Source organism: Brienomyrus brachyistius, chromosome 14, assembly GCF_023856365.1.
Source record: "Brienomyrus brachyistius isolate T26 chromosome 14, BBRACH_0.4, whole genome shotgun sequence".
Taxonomy (NCBI): Eukaryota; Metazoa; Chordata; class Actinopteri; order Osteoglossiformes; family Mormyridae; genus Brienomyrus; species Brienomyrus brachyistius.
Genome location: NC_064546.1, coordinates 4,505,346 through 4,532,227, shown reverse-complemented (window position 1 = coordinate 4,532,227; position 26,882 = coordinate 4,505,346). Strand labels below are relative to the sequence as shown.

General features: G+C 43.1%; 4 protein-coding genes across 7 annotated transcripts in view; 1 reads left to right on the top strand and 3 right to left on the bottom strand.

Annotated features, from left to right (window-relative positions):
- Positions 1 to 889: 889 nt before the first annotated feature.
- Positions 890 to 14,695, bottom strand: atg14 (autophagy related 14). Of its 2 annotated transcripts, XM_048973988.1 has the most exons (10): positions 14,251 to 14,692; positions 13,525 to 13,587; positions 13,310 to 13,352; positions 12,957 to 13,038; positions 11,780 to 12,017; positions 10,402 to 10,631; positions 9,929 to 10,046; positions 6,591 to 6,681; positions 2,240 to 2,325; positions 890 to 1,340 (listed from the first exon to the last, which is right to left on the bottom strand). In XM_048973988.1, exons 1-10 carry the CDS (start codon positions 14,505 to 14,507, stop codon positions 1,040 to 1,042), a joined length of 1,509 nt encoding a protein of 502 aa, XP_048829945.1. In that variant the 5' UTR covers positions 14,508 to 14,692; the 3' UTR covers positions 890 to 1,039. The 2 variants fall into 2 exon arrangements, with proteins under 2 accessions (XP_048829945.1, XP_048829946.1); XM_048973989.1 differs by lacking the exon at positions 6,591 to 6,681 and having other exon boundaries at positions 1,098 to 1,340; positions 14,251 to 14,695.
- Positions 14,696 to 14,926: 231 nt separating this feature from the next.
- On the bottom strand, positions 14,927 to 18,903 carry tbpl2 (TATA box binding protein like 2). Its single transcript, XM_048973991.1, has 7 exons — positions 18,459 to 18,903; positions 17,615 to 17,976; positions 17,390 to 17,477; positions 16,738 to 16,829; positions 16,071 to 16,238; positions 15,459 to 15,553; positions 14,927 to 15,282 (listed from the first exon to the last, which is right to left on the bottom strand). Exons 1-7 carry the CDS (start codon positions 18,525 to 18,527, stop codon positions 15,206 to 15,208), a joined length of 951 nt encoding a protein of 316 aa, XP_048829948.1. The 5' UTR covers positions 18,528 to 18,903; the 3' UTR covers positions 14,927 to 15,205.
- An 85-nt stretch (positions 18,904 to 18,988) lies between these two features.
- Positions 18,989 to 24,292, top strand: jmjd7 (jumonji domain containing 7). The gene is made up of 8 exons (XM_048973990.1): positions 18,989 to 19,268; positions 19,598 to 19,751; positions 20,726 to 20,979; positions 21,328 to 21,384; positions 21,656 to 21,751; positions 22,067 to 22,143; positions 22,955 to 23,114; positions 23,446 to 24,292. Exons 1-8 carry the CDS (start codon positions 19,214 to 19,216, stop codon positions 23,577 to 23,579), a joined length of 987 nt encoding a protein of 328 aa, XP_048829947.1. The 5' UTR covers positions 18,989 to 19,213; the 3' UTR covers positions 23,580 to 24,292.
- Positions 23,748 to 26,882, bottom strand: part of mapkbp1 (mitogen-activated protein kinase binding protein 1) — a 42,955-nt gene continuing 39,820 nt past the window's right edge. For all 3 annotated transcript variants that reach the window (XM_048973985.1, XM_048973986.1, XM_048973987.1), the window contains one exon: positions 23,748 to 26,828. In XM_048973985.1, the coding sequence (XP_048829942.1) occupies positions 26,571 to 26,828 (258 nt within the window). In that variant the 3' untranslated portion in view covers positions 23,748 to 26,570. The remainder of the gene's footprint in view (positions 26,829 to 26,882) is intronic.

Below are 26,882 nucleotides of genomic sequence, written 5' to 3'. Positions count from 1 at the left end.
AGTACTTTGGATAGTATAAGTCAGGTAAGTTGCCACTCCCATGATCTAGGGTCTTTTAATCAGTTTCTAGGCATCTTAGAATGTGAAGTTCTCCAAAAATTAACACACTACCTTTGATGCCGTACTATTCTACCTTTAACCTGGAGTGTAAAACTTCTTGGGACTTTTCAGCATTATAGGGAGTTGGGTTCAGAAGGGGAAATTCAAAGCCTATGGTGAGCAGAGTAACCTTATGATTGGGTTAAAAAAATCAAATTAACTTGGTTTCAAATGTTTTATGGCAAAAAAAAATTGCATAATAGCCATACACCATTACAGAAAATGTGAATCTACCTATTCTGAAGTATTTTGAGCTTTTGCTGTGTACCCTTCAGTCCATTGAATGGACGTTATTTGTAGTACGCAGGTCACCTGTCGCTGACAACCTTCCACACAATATTGCTTGATGCAACAGAAACGTGTCCTTTGGAAGCAGCTTAACATCGCAGTTCAGATGACATTTGGAAGAGAATAGTATCATATATCCTCAAGACATGCCATGGCTTCCATAAGGTTAACATGGACATAACTATCTGGTTGATTGCTTAGACCTAATCTGTACCAAATGCTAACATGAAGATCCTTTGCTAGTACTAAAGTCAGTAGTAATTACCCAAGATAACACAGTGAATGTGACAGGTTCTAATGTTAAAAATAGCTTTAAAACAGGCCAAACATTAGGTCCAACACATCCTCATTTTGACAATTTTGCACTGGTGGGGTAAGCTGTAAATATTGCTAATTTTCTCTTCATAGTTGATTCAGCATTATGGCATCCATTGTCTACTCAAAATCTGTGGTGTTCCGAGTAGGTTTCAGAAAGATCCTGGTATATTGTTCTCAGAACATATTCAGTGCATAACTGTATTCAGATAATCTTATAAAAGGGGGATCCACAAAGTCACACCCTCCCACCTCAAACATATACACATGCAGTCTCATCAAAAGGCCCACTGGGGTCACAAAGGTGGCTAGGAGGGGAACTCGTTTGTGATGAGCCTCAACGCTGGCCTGTGTACGCCCGGAACCAGGAAGTGACGGAGGCAGCTGCTGAGGAGATCATGCCCCCGGCATTGCCCATGGGCTGTGAGGCCTGCATGGCGGTGCTCTGCGATAGGTCCATGGGCTGCGAGGGGATGTCGCAGAAGCGTGGGCTGGGAACCGTCTCCCAGTCCGTACCCAGGTCAGTCTCTTCATCAGTCACTGCCTCATTGCCGCTATCCTCTGCCTGACTGGCTGCCTCTGGTTCCACAAACTCCATGGAGTCCTCCAGGTCGGCACTGACCTCGAAGGGTCCCGTTCTAGGAGGGAAGAGTGCCGGGTTGGGAGCTCAGGTTTCCGCACACATAACACCACCTGCTTTGAGTATCAGCTTAGGCTATAACCTGGACAGAATGTTCCTATATTTTTTATATATTCAAAAATCTATGAAGATAGATTATCTAGAGCCGAGTTGAGACATTTGTTGGACTTAAAATTCAAGAAACATAGTGCATTCATGGGGGGGGGGGGGGGGGAATTATACTGCATATTATACACGCAGACTGTGTGCAGAAAAAAATCCTTTCCTACAATTCAACACCCCCCCCCCCCGACAGGCTGAAATTGATGCTGAAGGCACCTCTGGTGACAGGTTAACCAATGCCCTATAAGAGCAAGCTGTGGGTCCAGATGGAGAGCCGACCAAGCGAGCACACTAACAACACGCTCAGCGGAATGGAACGCTGCCACTGCAGAAAAAAAAGCTCTGCTCAGCAGGGGGGGGGGGGGGACCCTGCCTTCTATGACACAAACCATCCTGGATTTTTTTGACACCGTTTTACATTTGGGTGTTGGTATCTTTTCTAAATCACACTTAAGGGAACTGTACTAAGCTCCAGTTTAATTTGCCAGTTTGGATCACAGGGTATCGGCCTCCATTTGTTATGTTTAAAAACTATACAGATTCTTCTTCAAAAAGTTTTTTTTTTTTTTTTTTTTTTTAAATGTCAGAGTGACATGTGTCACAATCAAATATTACCCAAGGTTCCACTGCCTCACCTCACTTCACTCTGACATACTGGTTTTTGAAAGCATCCTTCTTACTTCAAGACTTACATTACTACTCTACTCTACTGACTGGAAGAAGTGAAGAGCAAACAGTACAGCAGAATGTATACTCTAAAGGTGCATCCTGCCTGATGGAACAAAGGATTCTCACCTGCCCAGGTTCTTGTTGTTAGGGGACACCAGAAACATGATGTTCCGCAAGGTGTGGTGAGGATGCAGCAGCTCACTTTCGACGTGCTGGTGATTCCAAGGACAAAATTAAACCACAAGCATTCATTCACCCAGTCATGTTTTGCACAAAGGCAGGGCCCCTCCTCAGACAAACAGGAAACCTTCAGTTTCAAGTCTAGGCGTTAACCTCTACCCTGTATATACACCCGAGTCTCACAACTCATACATTTATGTTTATCGCTGAATGTGAAGCCCTCTCTTTATGTGCACCATTCGTATAATTATACAATTAATTCATACACTATATGGACAAAAGTACTGGGACAGTATAGGATGCCACCTATGCAATAAGTCCTTTTTTCCTTGCTGGATATTTCACTGTCAACTAGGTGGTGATATTTCAGAGTGGTAGTATTTAGGAACAACAGAAACCCAGCCACAAAGTGGCAGACCACAAAGTAAGAGAGTGGGGTCGCCGAATGCTGAGGCGCATAGTGCGTAAAAGTCGCCAAAGCTCTATTGACTTAACTGCAGAGTTCCAAACTACCTCTGGCATTTACTGCAGCACAAAAACTGCACCAGGAGCTTCATGGAATGGGCTTCCATAGCCGAGCAGCTGCATACAAGCCTCATATAACCAAGTGCAATGCCAAGCGTTGGATGAAATGGTGTAAAGCACACTGACACTGGACTCCGGAGCAGTGGAAACATGTTCTCTGGAGTGACGAATCACGCTTCTCTGTCTGGCAATCCAATGGATGAGTCTGGGTTTGGTGGTTGCCAGGAGAGTGGCCCTTGCCTGACTGCATTGTGCCAAGTGTAAAGTTTGGTGGAGGGGAGATTGTGGTGTGGGGTTGTTTTTCAGGGGTTGGACTAGGCCCCTTAGTTCCAGTGCAGGGAACTCAATGTTTCAGCATACTAAGACATTTTGGACAATTCTATGTGTGTGTAAGTATGATATACAAATACTTCTCATTTTACGATGCATCAACTTACAATATTTCGACTTCAGAATGGTGTGACAGAGAGGACATTCAGTAATCAACTTTGAATTTTGATATGTAGGAATATGCCTATAATACCTTTCTACTAATGCCGTACGATGGAGTGTGTGCGTGGGCGGATGCTGTCGACTCTGCAGCGATCCCAAACAAACATCTAACAGGGCCTCACTCAAAGGCCCAACGGTGGGATCACTCTGCCAACCTTGGAATTTGAACAAGCAACGGCCCATAAAACTGCTCCTCCAACAATTTGAACAAAAAATGTTTTTGGTCAGTGCATGTGTCATGTTAAAAATTATAAGACACTATAAAAATGCAGAAATAGTACAAATAAACCTTTCTATAAGTAGGGGTGTCCAATCTTGACTGGTACTGGGTACATAAATATTAATAAAACTAGAAAACTTCACATTGCAGTATGAGATTTTTACATTAACTACTGAAATACTAAAAACCCGAAGCTGCAAAAATGACCCAAAATGAACTATAGACAAATAGAATCTGACAAGTTGGTGGTGTTGCCGCAAGTAGTACTGACACAAAGTAGTGCCAACAAGTCACGCGCTTTTACTCCAAATCCAATTAATAGAATCCAAAATACATTCCACACAGTGAAAGACCAATGTCTTCATGGCCAGGTCTAATTCACTTTTGTTGACTTATCACTTCTCACACATTTGTTAAATTTCTCAAAACGACCATTTAAGAGTTAATTTGCAAGGATGAAAATTATTATGATTGGCTTGGAGACAGTTTTTATGTAGGTCATTGTCTTAGGACGGACAGCAATTAGCCAGCTGGGCTACCTGATAACTTTGCATGTTATGCACATGCAGTTAATACACCAATGTTGCACATCATGCAGGTCTAATATTGCAGGCAACACGGCGTGCAGCCACTGTGCACCACCACGTTTGTGGGGATTTACGCCAGATCCTCCGGTTTCCTCCCACAGTCCAAAATCATGCAACTGAAGTGTCTAAATTCACTGTATGTGTGAGTGTGCACCCTGCAATGCCTGATAAGTATACTGTATTGACCTAAATAAGAATTAGTTTCCAAAAAAATTACATCTAAAAGAACTGGCCTAGTCATACTCGAGGACTGGAATTTAAATGTACAACAGTAGATAGCATAAATTATCTGCCTCCTAGGAAATGTTACTGTATGAGCATTGATCACTGTTTCAGTGCGCCGTCAATTTAATGGCGTGGGATTGGTCATCAGGGCTAATTATGCAGTTACCGGCGTGCTTTACCCTGTGTGCATAGTGTTAAATAGTGTTAAATTAATGTGTATTTCTGGATTTACGTTAATGGCAAATGTAACTGCATGTTTGCCATGGAATGTCTGTTTTGTTAGTGTGTAACTGTGCTGTGCAAAATGTTGGCTTACCCATCTGTGCCACTGCTACTATTAAACCCATCGTAGCTGTTATTAAAGAGTAACTTTCATTTTAAAACAGCTGTCATCTCCTTTATTAAAAACGACTCATTCATTTCCCACAGTACATTTTTGCGAGTCTGTTGCATCAAAAACATTCTGCAACCTGTAGAGTTGTCGAGTAAATAATAAATTTGTTTATTGGAATGTTTACCGTTTAATACACTATGTAGTTGGATTGCCTGTGGTTGCATTTTAACAGTCATATGGTTTTCCCCACTGCGACCAAGAACCAAGTCGTACCCAAGCCGAACCACGAAAATACTGTTTTCCATTGTAACGTATGTGAGCCATATCCATGCCAACATCGCCCTACTTACTAACAAGGCCAAAAATGTCACTAAACCAGCGTTTCTCAAACTCGGTCCTCGGGCCCCACTGCCCCGCTTGTTTTCTTGCTATTTCTGCCCCACACACAAGTCCCAGCTGTCTTTGAGCTTCTGATTCACTAAACACACCTGATCCAGGTAATCAGCAGTGTGTAGAGCAGGAATAGCTGGAGAACAAGCAGGGCAGAGGGGCCTGAGGACCGAGTTTGAGAACCACTGCACTAAACTGAGCAGGCTGTATCACCACCATATACTTGAAAAGTAGTATAGAACGGCTGAACGGAATGGATTTTCAATGCAAATTACGCAAGTTAATGCTATTTTTGCTAGCGTCTGGTGCCAACATAATATGGTGATTCGCACGGACGTGCTAGCAGAAATTAGCATAGTAAATCATAATCTACACCATGTGGACAATAAAGCAAGCTTTTTTGGTTTTACAAGTCCCTCCAAACCCAGCAACACCTTTACCGAGCTGTCTGTCCTGCAATGGAAAAATCAAAGCCAGCTGGAACCTTGCTGTGACTAGTGTCCGTTTGTGGTATAGGTTGGGAACGGCCCAATGATGTGATTTTATTGTAATAAATATTGGGGTGTTTATTTAAAAAGAAAAAAAAAGGTTCTTAATTTCTCTCAAACCCGTCAGTGATTCAAATGACAAGGATTAAAACGACGATTGTCAGAGAATGGATGCAGCACTCATGCAAAGGTAAAACTGATTTGTAAACATACAAGAATAGTTAAAATTGCAAAGTTTTTTTTTCCTATGATAGAGTAACAGAGTAAAAATATTTTAGCGAAACTTTAACCCCCACACTATGTCTATACAGAAAAGTCAGAAAAAGCCTCATTTTAATTTAGCTGACTAGCGAGGTAAGAATTGTATGTGCATAACATGCGATGTTGGTATTAATATTGCACATCACCAAGCCGAATAATATACTACAGCCATTTTTCAAATTCAGTACAAAATACCCCACCTTGCGTTGTGATGTCATTCAGCACCAGTACCAGTTTTACACCAGTATAAAAAATCAACTCGATGTACAGTACTTCGTGCAGTACAAAAATGCCCTAAATTGCTATGCGACAGCTGACCTAAAACCAATAAAATGAAAACTTCAAGTAACCTATAAAATACAAATTTACACTTTTGCAAATGGCATTAACGTTCAATTTTTTTTCCTTATTATTTATCAGCCAGGCTTGATGAAATGCAAGGAAAAATGTCAGCTGGGTGGATGAGAAGAGTGGAACGTGTGGGGACACAATGCAAAAAAATTGCAGAGTTTTGTTCAGTCACGTAGGACAGACAGCATTAATTCTATGACGGTGTTCATTTTAAGATGATAGTATACTATGCTTTTCAATAACATTTTGTGGTTTTTGGAACACATGGCATCTTCAATGGTGCATTTTAAACGTTCACCCTGGAACATGCCTAGGGGCTCTGAAGTCTGGAGTCTCTCTAACAGCAGACTGGACCTTTCCAGTTAGAGAGAGACCTGAGGGCTTTCAAGCACAGGAGTAAAACATCTCCAAAGGCCAGAGGTACCTGAGAGAAGCAGAGGTGCAGGATGTTGGTGTTCAGCTTGTTGAGGGCTCGGGTGAACCTGTAGCGAGTCAGGCTCTCGCCGCAGAACTCGCTGTGGGAGTAAACACACACACACGCCCAGGGCTGGCCCTTTACATGTGAAGTAAACAAGTGTTGCTAACGGAAACACAGAGGCCTGGTGTATCTCCATGATAGAGAAGCAGCACAGCAAGCTCTCAGAATCAGGGGCCAGTTGCACAAAACACCTTTGACATTTTCCTTTATGTCCAAGTTAAGCTTCCCTTAAAATTAACAGTAAAACCTCAAAATTGCAAGCATAATTCGTTCCAGAAACGTGCTTGTAATCCAAAGCACTCGTACATCAAAGCGAATTTTTCCGTAAGAAATAATGGAAAGTCATATGATTCGTTCCATCACCCAAAAATATTCATATAAAAATGATTGATACAAAATAAAGTAAAAATACATAACACATTAACCTGCATTTTACCTTTGAAAAGAATTGTGGATGATGTCAGGGAGACGAAGACGAGAGGATTTTGTACAACTAACAGAATCATTGCCATCTGTTGGCTCACTGGAATCTTTCTTTTTGTGCGACTAACAAGGAACCTATCCAGTGACAGCCGCTTTTGTCTCCTTTTTGATTTAGCAGAAATGCGGACATTGTATTGTCATTAAACAGATTCATCTCTCGCACTGCTATGCCCTTATTCGTGTGGTGCTTTTCTACTAAATTTTGACTATACGAGTGAGGCACACCAACTGAGACCAAGCACGGGAAACAATTACCCACAATCCCACAGCGAGAGAGAGAACCGCCATCAGCTCAGTTGTGATTACGTGACACTAGGCAGACAAAGCGTATACATAATACAGTAAAATCCTGTTATAGTGGACTCCCTTATAATGTAATATCGTCTATAACGGACGAGGTCTGCTGGTCCCGGCCGTGTGCCTTTAAGAACATGCAGAAAAAGCATCGGATATAGCAGAGTTGCATATAATGGAATTTCACTTGCAAGAACGAAAATGATTATGATTGGCTTGGAGAGTGCATGATTAAACACATACTAGATATCTTGGAAAGGAACAATCATTAAAATTACAGAGCTTGCTAAATTACAAGGCACGTGGTGTGCTGGCGATATCCAGCATAGATACATAGTCAGGATTATTAATAGTTAAGCATCTGGTCAGGTAAAGTTGGACTACTACATGTACAATATAATAATCTATACCAGAAGTGTCTCTCCTGGGGTGTGGCATGAGTAAATGGTGTCCTGTAGTTATGCAACATACAGGGCATACAGCAACTCTGGATATAATGGACTTTGGATGTAATGAACTGTTTTGCCAGGTCCCTTGAAGTCAATTATAATTTACTGTACTCGTATTGTACGAAAATTTAAAAATTTTACTTGTCTTGCAAAAAACTCGTAATCTGAGGTTTTACTGTATTTAAGTTATTCCTCATTATCCTAGTTTTACACTTAAGTAATCCCTTAATGGTTGCACAAAAGACCTCAACCATAAAGTAAGGAAAAACTTAAGGTACACCTGACTCTTAATCTTGACAAGGCTTTATGGTGCAAAATAAAATGAACACAACCCAAAAACAATTTTCCACAACTGGGAGAACCCAATGGATGCATGTAACAATGGGCAATTGATTTTGCATTATAGCTTTGACCAACAGTCAATTTGTGATTTATCTGAAGCTGTAAATTAACACCATTTAAATTATATGACCTGCATCATTCATTAAATCTGACAAGCAGATCAATCTCATTTTCCACAGAATAAAAAACAACAGTATCACTGCCAGCATCATCAATATTAGACTGAAGTATAAATCGATCATTGATCAAATGCAGGAATATGGGGATGCGTGCAAAAAAAGGCATTCATTAATGCATTTAAAGTGTCTGAGATGCAAAAACAATTCCATCTGTTCAATTTGTGTTCCACTGCTTCCCTTTTCCTAGCACTAAGTATCTTCAAATTTAGCACCGGTGCTTGTCGTCAACCAAATACCCACTCGGTAGTTCCTAGAGCGAAAAGTACCTACTCGTAGTGAACACAGTACATGAGGGGAAACGGTCTACAGTTTTTAATCAGATAAAAATGCAGTGGTGACTAAATCCAACATATTTATTTATAGTCAGATGAATGTTTAATTTATTCATTGTCATTAACGCATATTGTAGTCATGTTTTTTGTTTTAGGGTGCTCTTCCACTGCACCAGGTGCTGTACTTTTGGTACTTCAAGAAAGGTGTTGATTTTCCACCAACATAGAAACTGATACTGGGGCTGTATGACATCACAATATGAGGCAGGGTATATTGTACTGAATTTGAAAAATAGCTGTAATGTGTTATAGGGCTGGGCAATGTGTGATATTAATACTAACATCACATGTTATGCACATGCAATTCTTACATTGCCAGTCAGCTAGATTATGATCAAGCTTTTTCTTACCTTAAATTCCGAATGGAGAATATAGCGCAAGGAGTTTTTACTGTCATAGGAAACATTTTAGCAATTTTAATGATTACTCCTTTTCAAGATTATCTAGGATACGTTTAAAAAAGTTTAAAGTGTCGTCGTCAAGCAATATTTTCAACAAAATTAACACTGAAGGCAGTACACCAGGTGTAACAAGTAGGTGCAAGGTCATGCAAATGATTTCCATGGAAACTATACAATTTTGCTGCTGTAAAATGTCTTGCAATGCAGTAAATCCCTTAAGGCTTTTCATTAACTAAGGAAACCTTGTACGGGATTCTGTGCAACTCCCTTAAATAAATCATAAAAAATTTAACAGTAAGCATCATACTTACAGGGAAAACTTAAGGTGTTTTGTGCAACCTACCCCAGGCCTTTTAAAACCCCCAAGTGGAGATTCACAAACAAGGCAGCAAATTGGTACAAGTTAAAAGCCAATACACGAAATGCACCCACTTCAATGGCGATGTGATTTGCACATCATACTGTGCAGGGAATGCAATTTTACTGAACCAAAAATTATTTATCCACACTGGACTGTTTTTGCATAACCAAAAATACAGAAACTTAATTTGCTAAAAGCTGAAACATTGCCATTTGTTTCATCCACATTTATCGAATGGAGAAAAGCTGTTATGAGAGACTGCAAAGTAGTTTTATGCAAAATCAGCCTTCAGAGGCAACTAAAAGCACTAAACTCATCTAGTCAACCACCCAGAAGACAGACTCTTCATCACCACTGCTGCAACCCAGAATGGATAGGACCCCGCTTCATCCCTGTAGCCTTTACTCTCCCATCTAATGACAACGCAGCACCAGGCTGGGTACCTGTTACAAAGCTTCTTGGGAAGGTTGACATTCAGGATGTGGGACAGAATGTTGACGAGCTGGGTGGCGTAACACAGGGCAGCGCTTATGGTGTGTGCCGGATTGATGTGATCCAGCTCTGAGGAAATGGGGAACAACAGGCAGCCATGAAACAGCTATAATATTGTGCTACACCTTATAAGCCGCTAGCATATTCGAGCTAATTAACTACAATCAGTTCTCCAATTCAGGCCTACCTAATTTTATTCATTGTATGCATGAGAACACGTTTGGTTTTGTGAAAATATCTTTACTCTGCTATACAGATATTTATAAGTAAATCTGCTTATGGCATAATGAATTACCTTCAATATATCCTAAAAATCACTAAACTGCTTTCCACTGACTGAAAAGAAAAAAAATCAATAGAACAGGGCTGTTGATTCACAACGTGTTAACTCCAATTTCGATAATTGCATATGAATCAATCATACCAGGACCCTGATTGGTTCTCTTCTCCTCTACCCAGCTGTAGTAGGCAGAGCAGTCCCCATTGCTGGGCAATGTGACCCGTGGGCTTGTGATGCTGATGCTGGTCTCTCCGTTCTGATCATCCCAAATCCATCGACCTGACAGGTAGGTGGTCCGGCGAGCCTCTGCCAGTTCACTGACTGTGCTGGAGGTCAATGCGGGGTCGCATTCTGCCGCCACATCGGCAGGGTCTCTGTGGCAAGACAGGAGTCCACATGGGTCACTTCTGAATACTCCCCCTTCACTCCAGAAGGAGAGGCCTAGAGCCAAGCAATTGCCATGCAGTCCTTACAAATAAAAATACACAAACAATCTAATAGTTTATGATCAGATGAGAAATCAGGACTTGCTCCCCACAGAGTCCTGGGTGCTCTTTCTTGCAGCTCAGAGAGAGGTTTACTGTGACTAGTGTCTCAAAACTGTCATTTGTTTGAGTGTGATATCTTGGTCTGGTCCAGCATGCATTCTGAGTGCCATGTGCTTCCAGGATAAGCTCTGCAATCCTGCAGTGGATATGCACTTACAGGAAACAGATGGGAGAATAGACTGCATATGCAAATACAGATTTAAACGCATTAATATTCAACTCAGAACTCCTGCGGGTGCAACCGAACTTGATTCCCAGCGAGAATTTTGAATGTTGTGTTTCCTTGGTTACAACCATCCAAAGAGCCTACAAAGGGTCAGTTTGCTAATGCTTAAAATACACAGCAAAGCATTATCACAAAACAAGGACACAGGTATAAAGGCTGAAACTAATATTTTCAGATTTGATTTTATTTCAAAACACACCCCCCACCCACACACACAAACACATTTGTGTTTTTCTCTCCATGCTAATAGTAGCGGATTGCCCCTCTGTATTAATACACAATTACAATGTTCTGTAATTCTTCCATTGGTATAAGTAACCAAAGTAATGTTATAGGTTATTTAAATTTCTTAAAATATTTTACTTTCAAATTTGTTGAAATGATCAGAGTGCAGCAACCCTTATTGCTATTATGTAACACAGCCATTACCAGACATCTTTGCTGGTACCTACAGTATTGATGCCCAACCCTGCCATTACTCTTCTAATGTCAGTGACTCAGGCAGCAGAAAGGATACTCTTAGAATTCAATTTTTCCACTAAAGCTGCAAATGTGGCTTTTTTTTTTATAAACAGAAAAACAGGCCACATATGTGGTATACACAAAGACCTTTAAATAGCTGCAAAGCAGGTCAATGGTTAATCAATGCTGAAACCACCAGTTCTGTGGCTGTGATATTCAACAGCAGCAAACTCATGCTCCTGTGGTTTAACCAAGGCAGACGGACATCCGGTGTGGCCCCACCCACCTGGTGCCCTGCTTCTCCTCCTGGGTGGGGAAGATGAGGGTGGTCAGCTCCAGGATGTGTCCCCTGCGGATCTCCGCCAGCTGCTCCAGCCGGCCCTGCAGCTCACGTCCCCTCTTCTCCAGCATCTCTCCCAGGCGCCGGTTGTGCCTCTCGATTTTGTCTTTCTTCTCCTGGTGCCGGCTGGCCCGCCGCTGCAGCCGCTGGCTCTCCTCATGAGTCCGCAGAAGCAGGTCCTGGCCTGGGACGACAGAATGGAGGGAGACGTCAACATGCCCAAAGGAGAAGAGGTGAAAGTAGCAGGAAGACAGCACTGGGATAAGATTTTATAGCCATCCTTCACATATTCATTGAACAGGACGCCCGCCCCACCTCGCGGCAGGCACGCCCCGGAGAGGACGCCCGCCCCACCTCGCGGCAGACAGGCCCCGGAGAGGACGCCCGCCCCACCTCGCGGCAGACAGGCCCCGGAGAGGACGCCCGCCCCACCTCGCGGCAGACAGGCCCCGGAGAGGACGCCCGCCCCACCTCGCGGCAGACAGGCCCCGGAGAGGACGCCCGCCCCACCTCGCGGCAGGCACGCCCCGGAGAGGACGCCCGCCCCACCTCGCGGCAGGCACGCCCCGGAGAGGACGCCCGCCCCACCTCGCGGCAGGCACGCCCCGGAGAGGACGCCCGCCCCACCTCGCGGCAGGCACGCCCCGGAGAGGACGCCCGCCCCACCTCGCGGCAGGCACGCCCCGGAGAGGACGCCCGCCCCACCTCGCGGCAGACACGCCCCGGAGAGGACGCCCGCCCCACCTCGCGGCAGACAAGCCCCGGAGAGGACGCCCGCCCCACCTCGCGGCAGACAAGCCCCGGAGAGGACGCCCGCCCCACCTCGCGGCAGACAAGCCCCGGAGAGGACGCCCGCCCCACCTCAAGGCAGGCACCCCTCCTACCACGAGGAAGGCACGCATTATGAACAATTTAGCACAATTTAGCACAGGACTGACAGCTATGGTCCAGGGGTAAAGAACATCCATTTCTGTTGTAGTTTAGCTGCTTAGAAAAAAAAAAAAAAGAGGCAGGTTCCATAAAAAAAAAAAAAGATGGACAAACCTTGCATTTATCCAAGCAAACAATTATATTTAAAACAGACCAACAGCCAAAACAGAGCCAGCAGAGGGGACACACTCACCGCTTTTCACTTCCTCATTACCGCAGCAGACGGCTTCTTTCAGCTGCTCAATTTTCATCTTGCATGACATGATCTTCCACTTCTGTAGGGCAAAAATACATGGGACTGGATATCTCACAGCTAGACCTCATTTATATTTTGCTCAAAACATATATCATATATATATGTATAATGCGAGTTGATTATTTTAAATAACATCTGTCCAACTATATTCCATTACCACTTATCCACAAAACCATCCATGAACACAGGATGGAATGACTGTACATCTTAGTACAAACAAACAATTCTGAACTTTTCCCCCAGTTGTAGGAACACAGAAACACTGTACTACAAACATAAACCAAACTTACCAGCTGATCAGCCTGAACCTTCTTTTCCATGGATTTGATTACTCTTATAGGAAATAAGATGTGTAAATGTCAAAAATACCTGGCAATAATCTATTTCAGGTTTCCACAATGTAAAATACATGTTTCTCGTACAGACTGGTGTATGCATACCAGGATCTCAATATAAAATCTCTAAATTCACACCGAACTGAGAGAAACCATCAACTAAATACTACCTTTGCTGCAACTCCTCCTTTTCCTCTCTTAACTTCTTGAGTCGGTCTACTTTCTGAATATATCTAGAAAGGAAACAGAGCTGATTTTAAGGATCGACCTTTATTTTTGTATCATCATGATTATCAATGATTTCCACAAACTTTGTTACACAAACAATGACTGCAACGCAACACTTTCACGTCGTTGTCGCACGGAATGTTTTTTTTTTCTTTTCAGCGGACTGTCGTACAATGGCGGCGAATAAACATCGTATAAACATGCTTAGTCACTTTCTGCACTCAGGACAGCACACGATGGGTCGTGGCAGGTGATCTATAGCTTCCCCAATAACTTAAAACAATCAATCGGCCGCTTGCAGAGACTTATTAACGTGGTTCGACAGCACATAGCTTATGGAAACGCCGCAGGTAGCTTACGCTTGGTAAGCGTCCAGAAATAGGGAGAAACAGACGGAAATAGAGCGGAATGTGTCATTTAATTAAACTGCGGGATTATTTCTGGGGGGTTCCTCGGCCTTTTAGACACATCTAAAGGCGTTCGAGGCAGACAGACTGGATGCGCCGGGAGTGCGGCTAACAGGCTAATGCGACCGGCCGTGTTTACAATATGGCACGGGTTTGAGGGTGGGTGCATCGGATCACCTACCCCACAGGCGCCCGCTGTCTTTTTTTAAGCTTAAGTTAAGGGGGGCTGGGTGAAAACAGCGTCATTTGACGGCCACTCACCGCTCCGGGTTCCTGCCGTCGAAATAAACGAAGTCGCCAGCCTGGATGCAGCGGGCGCAAGTGAGTCTGCGGCGGGCCGTGTTGCACAGGGGACAACGCTCCACTGCCACGTACAGCCCCTCCGCATCGTCCACCGACTCCACCATGAGCGTACCCGGGCCGTGGGATCGCAGCGGAGGCCCGGCCCCAGGCAAACCGGCGACTGCCCCCTCACCAGAGCCGGTCTCGCCTGCTTCGCTCCCTGCCAGGGACGCCATTAGACTGGCGGAGTCTACACGTAAACTGAAGCTCTAGTAGGGAAATTGCCGTCTTTCCCCATCAATACAAACATCTTAAATACACCGTCATACAAAGTCCGGTCAGTCCAGTTTCGGCGACGGCAGGAAAACCGACGCTTGTCCGCTGTTGCCGTTTCGCTCAGGCCCCTTTTCGGCTCACGCGTCACGTGACATATGTTTTTGTATGAGCGATCACGTGGGACGCAAGCACGCTAGCGCACTTTTTACGCGATGCTGGATTTAATTGCACTTTTGCTGCACGCTTTGCAGTGCAAGAGTTTTAAACGCCAAAATACAGAGTTTATTACCTTAAGAATACGAAATCCAGGCATTTGTATTCTCTAAGAAGTGCAACCAAAAACTTCTAGATAACTGATTTATTTAGAACAAACATTAAACGCACCATGGCGCAGCGATTGTGTTGTATGAAATTTCAATTCTTGTAATCTACAGTTTTTGGGTTTGCCGAAGACATTTCGGAAAACAGCTTGTGTGTTAATCTGATATACCGATGAAACCATTAAAACATTGCGTTTACACCAAAGATGTATATAATGTATAAGAGACTTTGAGACAATGCATTGTGAATAAATTATAGTATAAATACTTTCACTCGAATGATTTGTAATAATTTTACCCGCCGTGTACATCTTCCAGCCAGTGTGCTGAATCTTAGACTACTGTTTTCTGAATCCCTTCAATATTGGGTAGATATTTTCAAACGCTTCGTAGATTTCAGAACGTTCTTTAGCCCCTGCAATGAAACACAAAATGCAAATGAATATAAATTAATCATGGAGTAGGTCTACATAGGTGCATTTTGTCCATTATGAATATATCCTACTTGCATAATATTACATTTAGATTACATTATGTTAACACAGAATTTATCACAGGTCTGTTTTGTTACCGCCGGGTTTATAAGCTTACCTGTTAGCACCACTTTGCCTGATACGAAAATGAGTAGGACAATGCGGGGTTTCACCATGCGATATATCAGGCCGGGAAACAGCTCGGGTTCATAACTGGCGACAGGAATGCATGGGCCACATAAGACAAGTAACCTCTGTCTGCCACCACACCAGTCTGCACTGGAGGAGACCATTTCTGCCGTGGGTCTTACTAGAATTGGCTCCTAACAGGAAAATACATTAATTCAAACCCTGGATTTAATTTCCAACGACAATGTCTTTCACACTTAATAAATGAACCATTTAAAGGGTTTCTATTTGCACCTGTGATCATACATGTTAACATTTTTCAATGAAATTGAAGGAGCCATTACAGAGGGTAGCTAACGAGGCATTTACTGGCTTTGTTGACAGTTCAGAAAGTTTAGCATCTGGACCTTTGGCCAATAGTACGGCTTCGGAAACATGTTTCTCTCCATGCAATCAAGACACTGCAGATCCCATTTGACAAAAACAAATATTTGATTTTTACTGTATTCTCAAAACTCCTGATTAAATCATTATCTAAAGCCATTCCAGATGAACTGTAAGGATCACAGGTTTATCAGTGAGACTCGAAAGTCGACCTTACCTGCTAAACTGCTGATGGGTCAGGACTAAGCCCTCAAGGCGAATAGGGAAGCAGACATCGCAGCTCCCCACCATGTTCTGAATCTTGAAGTCTAAGAACTTAGCAGGGAAGCCCAGCTTCTGCACAACACGGGCATATTTGCGGGCAGCCAGTCGGGATTGCTCCTCGCTGATGGGGTCAGCCAGAAACACACCAACAGGCCGGCACATCTCATTCTCCAGGTCAGACTTTTTTTGACCTAATCTGGAATATCCATTTAGCTTCATCTCAAATTCAAACCTGTATATTTTCAGCCTCCTGCTTCTTTTTTGTTTATGGACTCAAGTGGAGAGGGCATCACTACAGAACCCAGCAGTTGAACCAATTTAGGAGAATACAAGCCTGTTTGTCTTCTCATTGTCTGATCCTTCTCATCAGCAGAAGTGGATATTTCAGGTCCAAAGTAAAAATCCAGACCAAGATTTTGTTTTAACCAACCAGGTGAAAACTCTGTGGCTATTTATACTCAACTAGTCGGTTGGGAAAAAAAAGTCTTGGTCTAGATTTTTTAAACTTTCTAGACCTGAACTATTCAACTCAGCTGTCTAGCATCATCAATAGAATATGCAGTAATCTGACGATGGAAAGTGATATAAACTGCTACTCTCCATATCTGTCGATGCCTCACCTCTTGGCGCCTGTACAAACCATCTTTCCTGAGCTGAAGATGAGTGCTGTTGTCCTGGGCTCCCGGATTCTCATGATAACAGCAGCGAAGCGCTGGATACATTGAAAAACAGGTAGCTGTCACACTGTCGTTTAGTTTGCAGGCTGTCTGACAGAGGAGGCAATCTTAAGCATTCAAACATTGAAAACTGTCCTTTATAAGCTACCTTATTCATAGGATAAAAGCTACTTCAACTATATCTGCAACACCATGAGGACGACAATGATTACTTCATGTGAAAATGTTTTGGGCCTGACTTTGTGTACTGAGTGTATCATATCCATTATTTAGATGGTCATGTAAAGTCTAAAACATTTATACGCATTAATTGTATCGTCACATTAACATGAAATTGAGCACTCATTCTTCACATGTGTGCTTCAAGGCAATATAAATTATAAACTCAATGTTTGTACCACTTTAAATTGCTGTACCTTTAAGTGCTTCAGTTGTGAACTTCTTTCTCCATACATTAGGAGCCTGTCATATTCAGAGCAACATAATGTAATAATGTACAGTATGTATTGTTCATGGGTTCTCCCACAAGACTACTGGGAACCTAACCAGTGTCCAGGTGGTGCCCCAAAATTCAAAAGCTACCAGGATCGTCTACCTTTGGATTGTACTCGGCATTGCGAGCTTGAAGGGCGATAGATTTCAGATCCAGAGGACAGGCCAGATTCACTGTGGACACTATGTTCCTGCACATGAGCAAGGAAATTATGATTTACAAATGATAATAACCTAAACAGACCAGTTATGGAACATGGAAAAGATTCACCCTCAAGATCACTTATTAGCCTGAAGGAGAGTAGCTTGAAAGTTTTAAAGAACTCACTGCAGTTGCGGAACTATTCCTGAACTCTCAGATACAGGGGTCATAGGGGTCATAGGTGTCATAGGTGTCATGGGAAGGGGGCAAAACGGGGAGTTTCCCGATAGGGCCTTGTCTTTGTTGAAAGCATCTGGTTCTCCAGGTGTGTAGGCCTCAGAAACGCCAGAGTCTTGTGTATCATCGGCGCCGTTGCCTGCTTGTGGGTCCTCTGGAGCACCGAGTTCATCTGGAAGGAAACTCAGGTCCAAGTCATCAGAGGAATCTTTGTTCTGGCCACTCACTGAGGACAGGAAGGCCGAGTCCTGGAGCAGAGGGGTGGACTGCAGGCCAATGTCCCCCTCAAAACCCAAGTAGTCAGATGAAGTCTGGAAAGATCATAAATTCAATAAATAATTCCATCAAAAAATGTTTGACCATACATAACGTGGACCTGTAAATTAATTTAACGCATCACATTTGGATAATATGTATAATAAAAGCCTGGAAATACGAATCTCAGCTTTACAACACATAGCTATCAATGCAACTGCAACGACGATGTACAAATGTTAGGTGACAGGAGACAGCAATCTGGGGCAATAGGACTGTCTCAGTGTAAATTTTACTCCGTATGAGGAGTAGGCTGATCACATCTGCGCAGTACAGAATATCTCTTTTTATAATGTAGACGTAAAAGGCCCCCGACAACGACATGTTCCTGGCAGGTCATTATTATAGACATAAAGCGAATTCAAAAATGTATGTAAATATATTTTTTAAATCGTGAAAATACATTTAACAAACATTGAAAACAAAAGTCTACATACTCAACGATTAAGTTTAATTGAACGATCACAAAAATACTTACACCAGCAATGGACTGATCAAAATAACTCTCCAAAGCAGATTCGTCATCCATCTCGAAATTTTGGAGCATATGATAAATGCTATTCCAAATGATTCTAAAAATACATTGTTACTGGCGTTTAGGGGTCATGTTTCGATAGTATTGTTATTTGCTAAAGCCGTGTCCGCATTATCAATAACAAATTAAAAGAGTTTGCCATAGTTGTTATTGGCAGGAAAATAACTTTATAATTAGTACCATGTGCGACTTGCCGTCCCACCCCCTAAGCGCAATTATCGTAGAGCCAATCTAGCTAAAATCGTCAAACTCTCGTAACACATAATAATAGTCTCAAATTTAACTATTCTGAGGAATTCAGTTATTCTTTCTGTCATCTTGTTTAATTATTTATATCACTTTTAAAAGTGATGCCCCCTGCATTATTATTTAGAAGTTGTAGCCTCCAGCCAGAAGGGGGCGGTCAGTCATACTTGAAGAGGCAGATTTTAAAGTTCATGCTCTGCTTTTTTCAGCCCGATAGTAATGACTGATTTTGGATCAGCATCCATCCGCAAATTTCGAATACGAAATTCACAATTTGAAACAGTAAAACTGACCGCAGGTCAGTTCTATTTAGTCTAGCATATTCCGCTTCTTTTGCAGAGGACCTCACATGTCGTTGTGGGAATATCTGTGAACTTTTGGTACAGTAGGGTACAGTAAGAAATGTATACGTGTAATGCATCATATTACAAACCTAAAATCCATTAGATGTCATGGCGATTAGTGTGGTAAAGGAACTTCTAAGAAATTTTGTAAAGGAGGCTCGTGGTAAGCAGACTTCTAAATTTATATTATTGTTACGTTTGGTGTGCATTCAGTTACATACGATTACACATTTCATACAACTTTAGCTGTCTATAACTTGAATGACATATTGCTACTTCGTTTAATTATACTTAGTGTATCTTATTGTTGTAAGGTTATTTAATAGATTATACCTACTCTAAGTACAAAATCATTGAACGTAGGAACTAAGATAAGTATAACGGGGCTGGAATCCATGTCCTGTCAGGTGAAACACATAGGTACGCACATGATTGTTTCTTAAATACCACGTGTGGGTTTTTAGTGTTGAGAGCTCTGCTTTGTATCTTCAGAGCTTTATATCAGCGATGAAGTGCCGTACTTGGAACAACCGATTCCCCCGCTGGATTTTTATCGGGAATGGATTAGTCCAAACAAACCCTGTATCATCCGCAACGCCTTCAACCACTGGCCTGCCCTTCAAAAGTGGGATTTTTCTTACCTCAGGTAATGCACACTAGACCATGTTACTGTATCACTATGGTATGTCAGCAATAAGCAATTAACACATGCATGTATGAAGTATACATACACAGACAGATCATTACATATGTCACTTAGTAAGCATATCTTAATGCTTCTCCAAGCTGTCCTGCTATTTTAATACTAACATTACTACTCCATATCAGATGGTTCTGCATATATATTTTTGAAATACCAGTTTTATCTTGCAGCTGAATATAGCACTTCAGTATAATTATATTTCTTGGGTCTGCTGCAGCTGGCAGTATTCTGGATGCCGAGGCATAAGATTTAAGTGGGTCAGAGTCACTAAATTGTCAATAGAATGTAAATGCATATGTGAGTAGGGCTGCACGTTATATTGTTTCAGCATCGTCACTGGGATATGCAGTAATCACATTGCATTTGCTAGCTCTGCTTTATGTCTGTTGACAACTCGCAGCAACACTACCATCTTATTTGACAGACACTGTTGGTAGATAAGTTCTATCCTGCTATATGTTATTTTGGGAAAATTCCATCTTTTTTTTTTGTTTTATAAATTTTGAAGTATTACTTGCAGAGTTTTGACGTTTCCTGACGTAATACAGTGACTCTGCGTGTTCCACATGCTTTGTGTGTCCTGGGATTAGCTTCAGACTCATTTCGACGTGAGTGAATAAGCAATTATGGAATGTGCTAAAGGGAAGTTCTGCTGCTGTTTACATGTTGTAAATATTGATATAAATAACATACTTTTTGCCATATTTTGCTTTGACTAGGGAGATGTTCTACGACACAGGATTTCTTTGCTTAGCTGGATAACTTGTCGGATTTAAGGTAGTCTGAGCTGAATGCAAGGGAATGAAGATAAAGTCCATTTATCTCAGTCTGCATTAAATCCAACAAGTTATCCAGCTAAGCACGAAAACCTGCTTAGTGGATTAATGCCTTGACAGCAGGTGCCATCCCTCCCCCAGGGAAGTCGTGGGCTCAAAGGAGATCAGCGTGGCAGTCACGCCCAACGGCTATGCGGACGCAGTTCACGAGGACCGCTTCGTCATGCCGGAGGAGCGGCACATGAGGCTCTCAGCCGTCCTGGACCTGATGGAGGAGAAGCCAGGAGGCAGCGGCGTGTTCTACGTGCAGAAGCAGTGCTCCAACCTGACAGAGGAGCTGCCAGAGCTGACTGGGGACCTGGAGCCCCACATCCCCTGGATGAGTGAAGCCCTGGGTGAGTGACCAGGATCATTGGTGCCAAACTGAAACAAGTTAGGCATCTAAAAGTAGCATTGGCATGAATCAGGTTTCAAAACAGCAGATGAATGGGATTCCTGTGCACTGCCAGTCACTGCCGGGTTCAGCGCAGTGCGAACCAAGATGGTACTAAACCTGTTGGTGATTGAGAATTTAGGTTTTAGTCATGCCCCCTAATTTTTAGTTAAAAACTTAATTTCTCCTGCCACTTCCTATAGGTAATATTCATCTTGCATTCAGTACTCGTTTTAATGGTGATCTGCGTACGCAGTTATGGCAGTTGGCGAATAGAAGGATAGATACCATGTATTATGTCTTATTTTAGGCAAAAGGCCCGATGCTGTGAATTTTTGGCTCGGAGAAGCAGAAGCGATCACATCAAGTAAGTGTGTGAAGTAAGTATTACATGGTCTTCCTCACTCATGCAGTGGAATTTCCCCTGGGATCAATAACGTTTCTCTTGTCATATAAGGCACACTTCACTTACTGCCTTAGGAGGACCGTCAGGCACCTTATTACTTCTGATTAGTCTTGATACCCCCTGTGATTCTCCTCTTGTCATTGTACATGTAAAGAAAAGTAGGCGGCCCTTCTGCAGTCCTCACCACACTGCAGGAAAGGCTGAATGGTGAATTTCATGTGCTTGTCACCAGTGCACAAGGACCACTATGAGAACCTGTACTGCGTGATCTCTGGAGAGAAGCAGTTCATCCTCTTGCCTCCCTCGGATCGGCCCTTCATCCCATACGGTACAGCAAGGGATCCGCAGCACACAGGAGATGATCTCAGCCAGCCGTGTGTCCCTGTAAATAGCGGCTTAGTGCTGGGAGAAATGAGAGTTTACACACTGTGGGATTTCTGCTATAACCCAATGAGAAGCGAGTCGGTCAGTGGGTTTACTGTACATTACCTCCTCCATGCCTGTAGGTTTGCAGCCTAATTCCTTCTAAGGCTCATCTGAAACGAGTAACATGTTAATATTCAACTCCTGTATAAATAGTCTGCCACCTTGTGGACATCATATGTCACTGAACCACATTGCTTGGCATGATCTCTCTCTGAAGAGCTCTACCAACCTGCTAAATATCATCAGAAGGAAGATGGGAGTTTCGAGGTGGTGGATGTGACAGATGCAGATAAGGTCAGTATACAGAAGCCTCAGACTATTGACACTGTACTGCTCCATGTATAACATAATGCAATACGAATGTGACGTTAACTGACTCATGTTAGCATGAGAGGTCAATTTTATAGATAAATGTAAGCACCTTTATAGTCAATGTTAAATGACGTGTTGATGTTTTAAATGCTAAATAATATTTGAAATAATTTAACTGTCTGTCTCACGCATCCATATTCAATAGATCCCCTTTATTACCTTTCGGTCTTTGCTGTATTTTTCTACTTGCAAATGTCACCCATCGAGGGTTGCTAGGATACCAGCAGTGTCCAAAACAGTCACCTTGTTTCTAACCCACTATGGAGAGAACTATGTAGAACTATTTCAGACACCTGAGTTAAATTTTTCTAAAATGGCAGTGGGAGGTGCAGTGGACTAAAACGTCAGAATTACTAAGCATCATCAGTACTAGGTCTTTAAACACAGGGTGATCGCAGTTGAATTTGGTGTTGGATGTCAGCTGTGGATTTTGATATATTGAATCTCATGTAGCATGTCAATGGTTGATATTTAAATTTGTTTATATATTAAAACCATGTAAGGCACGGTTAGGACTGAAAAGTATGGTCGGTTAGGTGAGTAGGAATACACTTCTCTGTCGTCCTTGTAAATTAGCGTTTTGGTTCAGCCACACTGGAGTTTGCTGCTCACCAGGTTTCTGGTCTGTGGTGCTCCTCTCTCCTGCATCGCATGGTTCCCTCTCCTGACAAATTCTCACCGACTAGCTGGAGTTATCAGATGAAGCTGCTCCCCCTCCTTTCCTACCCCTAAGGTGCCCTGGATCCCACTGGACCCCCTGAAGCCAGACCTGGGGCGCTTCCCAGAGTACCGCTTTGCCCAGCCGCTGCACTGCACCGTCAGGGCGGGGGAGATGCTGTACCTGCCCTCCCTGTGGTTCCACCATGTCCAGCAGTCTCACGGCTGCATCGCAGGTAGCATGCCAGTACACACACCTACAGAACATGCTGCTTAATGGGTTACATTAGGATACCGTTTCCATGAACTCATTCTGGTTACTATAGACATAAGTGAGGCATGTTACTTTATAAATGTAACTTTCATCCAAATCTGATATTTAAATAAGAGTTCTTCATTCCATCTTTTGGGTTTAGGACATTTATTTTCCTTCAGGGTTGTAGATTATGTTTATCTGCAAAATTAAGAATCAGTTTGGCTGATTGCACATTTACTGTCGAGGTGCCTAGTGGACATAACAGGCCATTCATTTAAGCAGTTAACAGACATTCTCATTTTATCCCTCAGTGAATTTCTGGTATGACATGGAGTTTGACATCAAGTACAACTACTTCCAGCTGCTTGAGGCCCTCTCTCAAGCTGCAAGACCACTTGGAGGCAGTAGGGGGCGACATCCCCAACCAGAGACTGGGGCCCTATGACAGCATCCCCAGGGGCCATGCTGGCAGGTGGACAGCCACACACCTGGATGATTTCAGCCGAAGACTGCATTCCTACGGGGATATTCCAGCACACCAGACAGAATAGCTCTGGGAATCACTCAGCTTTCTACTTTCCATCTGGAAGCATGACTAATATAACACAGTGAATAAGTGTAATAAATATGGTTTTATTCAACTTCATCTTAAAATTTAATCAAAGGGTTCACAATAGAAACACTGAGGGTAAAAACATTCAGAACATATCAGCTGAAGTCAGTGCAAAAAAAAAAAAAAGGTTTTTAGAGACTTGTTAAATAAAAAAAATGCATCTCCTCCTGAAGAGCATGAAGTCATCGAGATAAACATGTCGTAGTAAAAAGCATAGATCAAAGCAGAGGGGGACTGCCAAAATGCAGGCGTTTGGCTAAATTACAGGACCCAAATGTACAACCATGCAGTTTTCTGGGGACATCCACCCCCCGCCCCCCAACCCCCATGCATACATCCATGCACCAAGTATTAAGGAAGATCCTACAGGCTAACATCACTATAGTGTAAAACAATCCAACATCACTGTATGGCTCCCAGTGTATTTGGTCTTTCTTGTTCTGTAATTTAAAATTCTGCCATCTTGTGGACAAACATGGTCAGGTCAGTGCTGAGCCAGTAATTTGCTATTTAAAAACCTAATATAATAAAAATCTTAATTCAAAGGGAGTGCATTAATTACTTTGGAAGAATGTAGGGCATCTAATCCATGCATTCTGGAGTAGGCAAACCTTTAAATCCTCAATAAGACATAACAGTGCCAGCAAATCTCTGGGCACACCTTATAAAAGGGACAGAGTTTAAATTCCTTTTAATTAAAAGTTACACTTATGCAGCTTATTATCAGGGAGACAGTCACATCCACTGTAGGTAAATTTCTCACTCAGCTCATCACTCAGATATGGGGACTGTGGTGCAGGGTATTCAGGTTGAGTTGAACAACCCCAAAAAATGCCCGAGTATAAAAACAGCTTACAGAGTGCTGATGCCAGCCCACTGAATATGGTCACAATCGACAGGGCTGTGAGGGTGGAGGGGCTTGCTGGCCAGGAGCGGCTGAACAGCGCAGGCCATTGTTAGGGTCTTAGCAGCCAAGACAGGCACAGGAGTGTTGGGCAGTGCCAGTCTGGTGGCACAATGCCGCCATTGCCATGGCAGCAAGGACGAGACCCACGCACTGGCCAGTCAGGTAGAGGAGTGGGCAGTGCAAACCCAGACCCTGTCGGTATGCAAGGTCCCCGAGGTACGGTAGTCTGCTAAACCTATGTCTGAGAATATAAGTGCTTTACATTGTCATAGCAAAAACATAAGAAATATGCCAGATCAAAACATCAGCCAAACGAGCTGTGAAGAAACCGAGACAGTGAGAACTACACACTGATTGACAGATTCCGATTTGTTACCTAGACCAGAGAAGGTTTGAAGTTTTACGATAAATGATTAAACAAATGCTTCACATTGACATCTCCAGCAGCAGTCGATACTCTGCCATCACGTGTGAACCCCACTAATGTGGTTTCATGTCAGTGCCACCAGCTAAAAGTCTGTCACCTCAGGGATTTACAGCGCAATCAAGCCCTGCTTCACTTACATGCTAAATTCCATGGGTAACATACAAATCAGAATTGTTCTGATGTCAATTTTCACTTCACCGTTTCCATAAATTCTTGGATCCATCAGGTAAGCAAAAATGGACTTTAGAAAATTGACTGCTGGTAACTTTAAAGCAAAGGCACGTTTTGTCCTTGAGATAGCCCTGTCTAAATTGCGATCATCGGTTTTAAATATAAAAAAGTATAAAATGACGTGGGCTAGCAGACAAATGCTTTTTCAGAGGTTTGGCGGTTTTTCTCTCTAATGACCTTTGACTTTTCGTTTTCGCCCCACTGGTGACACTGACCATAGCTCCGGCATAAACCATATTAAAACATTGTACAGTATAAAAAAGAACCTCCACAATTTTTTGCAAAAAACATTGCACAATTCCTCACACTGTCTGTCCTCAATAAATACATAATCCCACTTCCTATAAGCATTAAAAATACGGTACATTTACTCTGTGAACTATGTTCACCTGAAGAGAAGCCAATGTCCACCTTGCAGTGGGGCAATCCTCCCCATATTACACTTATTGCCCCTGACATTGAGGTCTCGCCTTAGTAACCCAGCCAGCTTCTGCTGCTGGCCAATCACAGATAATTCACATTTCAATGGATTAAGAACGCAGGAGATCCTGATTGCAATCCCGCCTGATGTGTCTTCATAATGAGCCCCGTTCCAGGCTCCATCACGCTACAGAACGTTCCGGTTCTTCCTCTTCAAAGCTAAAAGGAGTTGTGTCAGTCCATTCCTCCCCAGGTGTCAAGTTGTAACAAGATGCAGCAAGTCTACAAACATGCCACTCAGTCAGTAAATTGGATGTAACTAATCGATTTTGGATTTGTAAGTGTCATCTTCGAAAAACTGGAGAAGTGGGGTTCAAAACACGACAGTATATGGCATTCAAGTGGTAGAAGTTAATGAGATCCGTGTGCCACCATGAGCGAAGCTGTATGCGACAGGCAGTCAGTAGTGTTGCTCTTTAGCAGGACAGCCACCATAGACAAAGTTGATATCCTCAAAATGTCCCAGCATCCATCTGCTGTCCTATACTGTGCTAGGGGACCCCAGCAATAAACTGTTCATTCACACCACTCGGTCAATGGCGACAGGCCTGCCCAGCCTGGGAACACTGAGACACATGGTGTCTAGATTGTAATCACAGAAACAAAGTACTTCTGTTCATTAAAAAAAAAAATACTGAATTGAATGTTAGTCAATTGGTGCAGTGATGTCCATGTACCATGGCTTAAGATCCTGTCTGGAATGATTAGTGGAGTTGCGGTTTGACTGGTCCAGTGGCTGTCCAGGACTTAACTGGGAACAGTGGGCTGGAGAGAGTAGTCAGACCCTGCTGTCCAGCCTCCTCTCCACGGCCTTCAGCAGGAGCTCCGAGTACTGCTCCAGCAGAGCCAGGGTCCTCTCCTCACCTTGCCCGCTTGGCTGGTTATCCAGCATGCTCGTGCCAGCACCCTCCGGGCCTTCCGTAGGTGGGCATGGCGGCAGCAAATCCAGTTCTGCTCGCACTGACCCAAAAGCTTCAGTCAGGAGTTGAGCCATCGCCTGCTGTTCCGGATCAGGCTCCATCTTGGCACTGCTCACCTGGAGGAGAGAGGGACAGACAGCCAGTCAGGCAGGCAGACAGCCAGAGAGAGA